Source organism: Erpetoichthys calabaricus, chromosome 2 (genome assembly GCF_900747795.2).
Source record: "Erpetoichthys calabaricus chromosome 2, fErpCal1.3, whole genome shotgun sequence".
Classification (NCBI taxonomy): domain Eukaryota; kingdom Metazoa; phylum Chordata; class Cladistia; order Polypteriformes; family Polypteridae; genus Erpetoichthys; species Erpetoichthys calabaricus.
This window is the reverse complement of record NC_041395.2, coordinates 319,935,117-319,941,756: the sequence shown is the minus strand read 5'-3', so window position 1 is coordinate 319,941,756 and position 6,640 is coordinate 319,935,117. Positions and strand designations below refer to the sequence as shown.

General features: G+C 37.2%; 1 protein-coding gene across 1 annotated transcript in view; it reads right to left on the bottom strand.

Moving 5' to 3' along the window:
• Window positions 1–532: 532 nt before the first annotated feature.
• tet1 (tet methylcytosine dioxygenase 1) overlaps window positions 533–6,640 on the bottom strand; it is a 226,208-nt gene continuing 220,100 nt past the window's right edge. The window contains exon 12 of the mRNA XM_051923345.1: window positions 533–4,032. Within this exon, the coding sequence (XP_051779305.1) occupies window positions 2,876–4,032 (1,157 nt within the window). The 3' untranslated portion in view covers window positions 533–2,875. The remainder of the gene's footprint in view (window positions 4,033–6,640) is intronic.

Sequence of the window (6,640 nt, the reverse complement as noted above, 5' to 3'; positions counted from 1 at the left end):
GGGAAAAAAAATCATTGCCCTCGGTATAAGGACAAGTGAGCAAAGCAAATTCTACCATAAGGTCTCTTGTTCGTAGCCCTTTTTAAAGGTAGTATTAGGAGCTGTTATATATTTTTTAATACCTCTTGTTGTTTCATTTGTTGTCTATTAATTCAGGTGACTCAAAAGTGTGCCCCCATAAAAAATATTTTTATTTTTGTATGCCTGCTAGTCCTGACAGATACTAATATTTGTTAATAAAGCAAAAAAAAACAAAAGAGGAAAAATGTATTTAACAAATTGTTGTTTATTCACGTTGGCCAATATTACCTTGCCTGGCTTATCCAAACACACTAACAGATTAATAATCTCTACTGGGCATGTTTAAATAAATCAGTTTTTGTGATGAGGATATCGTTGTGTAAACTACTATTAAGGTCCAGAAACTCAAGGCAAAGGTTTGGTTCAGAAGAAACTGGGAAGATTAAAAAGAATACCACAACAGAGCTCAAAGTGTAAGCAATGGCTACTGGCTCCATGTTTCTTTTTACTGTATATGACTGGAAATCAGATAGCAGGAGGTATTTGTCAACTGGTTTTGCCAATCAACAAAACACATGTGAAATTAAAGGTACAACTCAGCCACTGCTGCTCTCTAGGACAGATCCCCCCTCAGCCCTCGGTGCATTATAATAATCAAATGAACAAAATCAGACAGAACAACAAAAAGTGAAATGTTTTACACATGGTTTACAAATAGTTTTTTGTTATCGATATTGTAGAGTACGGTGCAGTGAAGCTTTAAGCAAAATTGGTTTCTGAAGGAAAATAAGTTTGAATTCACGTGAACTACTTACTTGTGGTACTACAGAATGTGCCATTATCACAACATATTCATTCGACCTGTTACTGCACAGAGTGTTACATTTTCTAACAGTAGGAATCGTACATCACAATATACAGTATTTCACTGTTTCTTCTCTTTTAGATACACAGTAATTAAGGTGCAAGTAATCACTGACAAAGTGACATAAAAATAGACGTTAACTAACTGGAAAATCAAGAGAGATGTGCAAAAACAAAAATACAAGTAGGCCGTTTTTTGGTGACTGTCACTGCTGAGTCACTCTTAATTTTAAGCTTATTCTTTAAAATACTTTGCAGAGAGCATACTTGATATCACAGTAATCTTTTTCTTGATTTTTTAAGCTATTCATGTCTTATCTGCCATGATGAATAAAGCCCAAGTTTGTATAATTCATTCATTATATACATTTCGTTTGTTTAGTTTTTTGCCAATGTTACCTTAAAGATATTCTGCTAACATTCATAAAATGGATCACATACCATCAATTAACCTTGAAGGACATAAATATGTATATCTATCACCATGTCCTACAGCCCAGTTACAATGATTCTGGAAAAAAAAATCCACATTATTTGATAAAACTTAAAATTGTGCCAAAAAGAGCAAAACATGTCAAATTTGCTAAGAGATATTTAACTTAAAAATGACCAACATATTCACAATTAAGGTATACTTAAATCAGATTCAGAACTATTTCAAGTTATTAAAAAATGAAAGTGCTTTTCAGATATATTGTTTGTATATACATGTATAGAACAGAAATATTTTACACCACCTCCACAAAGAGAAAAAAAAATTAAAAATGCATGAAAACATGTACCTTTCCTTCATTACTGAAATTAAATTAAAACCAACATATTGAATATTCCTTTTGAAGTCGACACAGAGGATGAAAGGAGTCATTTCATGTGATGATCCTTTCACCCTAGCACTCCACTCCAACCCAGATTATAATGCACCTTTTTTCCACCCAGGTACAAACTACATTGATGAAATGTTTCACATTAAGATAAGAGCACATGCAAAAGCTCCTAAAAATGCCTAGCAACTAGAATATATTTCTGATGTGCTTCAGGGATAAATGGATAATTAATTTTAAAAATGAACCCTCAGCAATTATTAGTGCATTTCTGACGAGTTCTATGTCACATATGCTTCCCAAGGTTGTTGTTTGATTGATTACAAAGATGACAAATAATATGTAAACAAATGATGGGCTGCCTGCGGGTGTAAACCACTGCTCTATGTAAGTCAACCCATAAAATAATATGGGATGACTTCCACCCACATAAGGGATCCCACACTACATAGAGCCCAGGTTAGAAAAATGTGGATTAAGGCCCAGGTTCCGGTGCAGGTGTGAAAGAATTTGGCAAGGACTGAAAGCTACTAAAACATTGGCACAAAAATATCTTAGTAATTCCTGGGGAAAAAAGGTGGCAGCAGACCACTATTTTAAATAACACTTGTGTTATGTATAAACGTTCATTTGATGACTTAACTAAAAGTCATTCAAAAAACAGTTGTTACTCAACCTGAGGAGGTGAGGAACAAAATCCATAAAATATATATAGTAGCTTAAAATTAAGATTCACCATTTACAGAGTGAATATAGATCACTGTAATATACATTTGCAGTAAACAGGCCCTTTCAAAAGCACCAGAAATGAAATCCTTGGATATTAAACTCAATGATTTAAAAGACTAACCTTGAAGAAACCAGGTTGCCATAATAAATATATATATTTTTTGCATTTGTTCATGATTTTTTTGACCTGTATATAAAATAGTTAAAATCACATTTTAAAAAATGTGCGTTGAGCACCATTCCTTAAAAGTATACATAATTTTTCAGTTGTCACAGTTAAAAATCCACAAAAAATGAAACCTAATGACAGTTGAGATGAAAACCATATAAAACCATAAAGGAAAAAAAATTGTAAAAAAAAAAAAAAAAAAAAAAGTGAACAGCACCACAAGATATGAACTAAAGCATTGAGGTAAGGCAGCAAGAATACCACTTAAAAGTCAAATCCAGCGATTGTATGGGCCTGTGACTTGAGTCAGGGCATATGAAGATACAGTAATTACTCCATCCCTACTTATTGCCATTGCCCTACGAGTAGGAATTTGCACCAATTCATGATCCTCTTGCACAATGTCCTCCTTGTCCCTGATGCCCAGTTTCACCTTTTTGTTAGGAGGTTTAGAGCTGTTTATATCATTGATGCCCAGTCTTTCGGCTTCTTCTTTCTCCCTTGCTCTTTCTGCCATTTTGGCTTCCCAAAGGGCCAGCCCGTGTTTGGGTTCATTCAAGCTCTTGTGCTGGTAAAAGACTAAGGAAATTCGGGTTGGGTGGTTTCTGTTTGGTTTTTTGATTGGAGTAGTTGCGTGAAGTTCCCGCCTGGCACATTCAATAAGGATTGAACCATGGGATGGTGCAACAGCCACCCCACCAATATTTCCATCAAGGAAATTGTGTTCACTGTCTGACCACACTTCTGCTTTATGCCCTACGTTTTCATGGACATCTGGGTCAGGGATTAGCCCATTGTGTACTTTGCTGGTATTATCTATTGGTTCAAGTTGTGGCAGAGGGTATTCTTTACCTAGCTGCATTTTGTGAAACCCATTTGGTCTGTTTATATGCACCTCAGGTGACTCTGAGTGAAACAGCAGAGACACCCTTTCAGGAAGAGGAGTTGATATGCGTGATTCACTCATGTCCACTTTGCTATTAACATTGGGTGGTTGCCTTAATGGCAACTTCTCATTCTCACCGACTTTGGTGAGTGGATTCATTGAGCCAAGCTTACCAGGAGAATCACTAGAAACTAAACACGGCTTCAAAGACTTCTTCTCTTCTGGTACGGCATGGGCATAGCCATTCACAGCTACATCCAAATCACCATATTTAACATAGGGAGGGGTATAATTTGAATTACCAGAGAGGCCCATGTACCCATACTGAGCAGGAAATCTTTGATGTAAGCCAGGAAGCGGTTCCATACCAGAATTAGGCATTACAGAAGAGTAAGGATACACCTTGTTTGCTTCATAAGATGGGGCAGGACTGCAATTTCCTGGGAGATGTTTTCCATGTCGCTGTAATCTGAAGGAACTGTAGTAGTCCTGAGGGTCTATTTGGAATGATGCTGGTTTATCCAATGAGTCTTCTTTGAAACCTGCCAGAAAACATAAGGTACTATTGTAAATCTGTAATTGTAGCTTAATCCTTGTACTATTTCTAGATCTAAAGTAACATTTCAGTTGCTGCACTAAAAGAAGCACCCAAGAAAGAGCCAGTCAGAAATCAAACTAACCAGGCTTGAAAAAAAGGCTAGTTAATTAAACATTTAGAGGTGAGGCTAACTCAATGATTGGGATACAAACCTGCAGCCACAGTGGTACCCCGGAGTTGAAGTTCAAACCCCTAGTCCAGAACTAATAGAAGTAATCTAACTACTTTTGAGAGAATTTGCATAATGTCTTAGGGTCAGAACATTGAGAGTTTGTATGAGGAAAGCCACTATTACGTAGACTGACAACTGTCTTGAGATTTTATTGTTATTTGTGCATTAGTATAGCAGAATGGATTTTTTTTTCAAATTAACAACCTGCCCCCAATCAATATCCAATATTTTTTCCCAAGTGTGAAAGCTTGGGGGCACCAGAGAGCCCCAAACCCCAACACGAACTCTCCAAGACTGTTCTGGGTTCAAATAAATGGGTGTTTATTCCACAAACACCTCACCGAAAGCATCAAAGCAGAAGTTATCTCTCCTCCAAACACCACCCGTCTCCACTGCACTGCTCTCTTCCAGTTGAGTGTCGCTCATCTTCGCCCCAACTCCGACTCACCTGGACACGGCAGTGTGGTCCCTTTAATTGAGGACTCGGGAGTACTATAGGTGCCAGGGCTGTTGCCTGCTGGAAGCAATTCCGGGTCACAGGGAAGTCCCACATAACTGGGAGAACATCTCCCTGATGTACCCTTTTACGGCACCCATGGATCCCAGCAGGATCCTGACTACAGTTCCTGCCATTCCGTTTATTCCCAAATGTGCGCTGATATCGTGGGCTGCTGTCACCTAGTGACTGGGGGTAATTAACAACCCCAAGAGACAGTCCTTCCCTGTCCTCCTCTTCTATCCCGGCCAAGGTTGGTGTTACACATATGTCTGGTCGGGAGGCCTGTCTATTCATCTGGAGCTTCCCTCCCAGGTAAAGAACCATCTTCTCTACTGGCTGGGATGTCCGTCCATTCATTTGGGGAACCTTGTCTGGATATGACATCCTTCCCACTCTTGGATAGGAAGCTCTTCTGTCCACTTAGGGCCTCCAGTCTGGGTAAGGTATCTCCTTGATGGGATGCCTGTCCATCCCATGTGCAACCTACACAAGACTACCAGAGGATTTTCTGCCCTGAACTTATGTATTACATCCTTATTGTAAGTATACTCTAAATTTACTGTAATGTAATAAGCAAGTGAATTCAGACCTTTTCGTACTTTTTATTTTTTTAAAGACAAAAAATAGAAATGTTTGTTATTTGTGAAAAAGGGGTTACTGTAATCTACTATAAACTCCAACAACACAAAGTTTAAATAAGTTTAAGCATTTAAGAACATTTTAGGTGAATATACTCTCTTTTCAACATAATTTACAGGATGTTTCAAAAAGTTAGCAGTTGACTGAAATAATATAAGACTGAAAAGTGAACAACCTCCACCCATGCAGCTACCTTTTTTGTTTACTCTAAAATCAATCCCAGTTCCATTGCTGTTAACGTCAGAGGAAAGAAAAGAATTCTCAAAAGTATTGACATTTTTGGAGCACTCTGCATATTGCTATATTATCAACTGGTGTAAAAATGAATAATATGAGAATTTGTTCCAACAGAGTGATATTGACAAGGCTTATAGAAATTAGACATTAACAAAACTTTCACATTCCTTTCCTACTTGTTTGTAATGATGACATTTTCATTTATTATTCAGTATCTTTCACCAGAAACATAATTTAAAAAGTCATAGCATTTATTTTTAAATATTGAGCTAGCCACTTCTGAAAAGGTTCAGGTAGTTATAACCAAGCTTTGCAATGCCGTATGAGTACAGTTGAGACTTGGGCAGCAGAGCTACTTGTCTGCAGTGAGCCTTGTTGAGTGTGGCCTGTGTTAGGGATTTTGTTGCATAAGCATGGTGTACAGTGACATTCTATGGATGGGGATTTTGTTGTGTAATAGTGGAGTATAGTGACTTGGTGTTTTTTAACAACAAAAACTTCAGCACTAAATATGAGAATTTTTGTTTGTTTTCAAGCCACCAGTGATTAAAAAAAATGTCCGACATTACTTTCCCCATACAGTACTTTATACACTTTGCAAACAGATATTTTGCAGCAATGTTCCATGGCTGACAGCAGAGAATAGGATTTCAGATCTCTATGCTAAGCTTAACTAAGCATGATGACTCCTTTTCTGGCGATTGGTAGTTAGCTATGCAGATATTCTTTCTAAAAGTTCAGTAATCAGTAAAGGTGTACATCATTTGTGACTTTTAAAAGCAGATGTTAGTCTTCTACATGAATTTATCCAATAGTGTATAGTGTGACTCTTTACATATATAACAAATGTCTCAGTAATATGTACGACACTGACTTTTGTTGAAATGTCAAATAAAACAAATTGTTCTATGTTTTACTTGACTCATTTACATACAAAGCAATTCAGCCCCTTATTGCCCAGCTACAAGGAAAAAAGCTTTTAGTGTGCACAGTTAACACCATGTA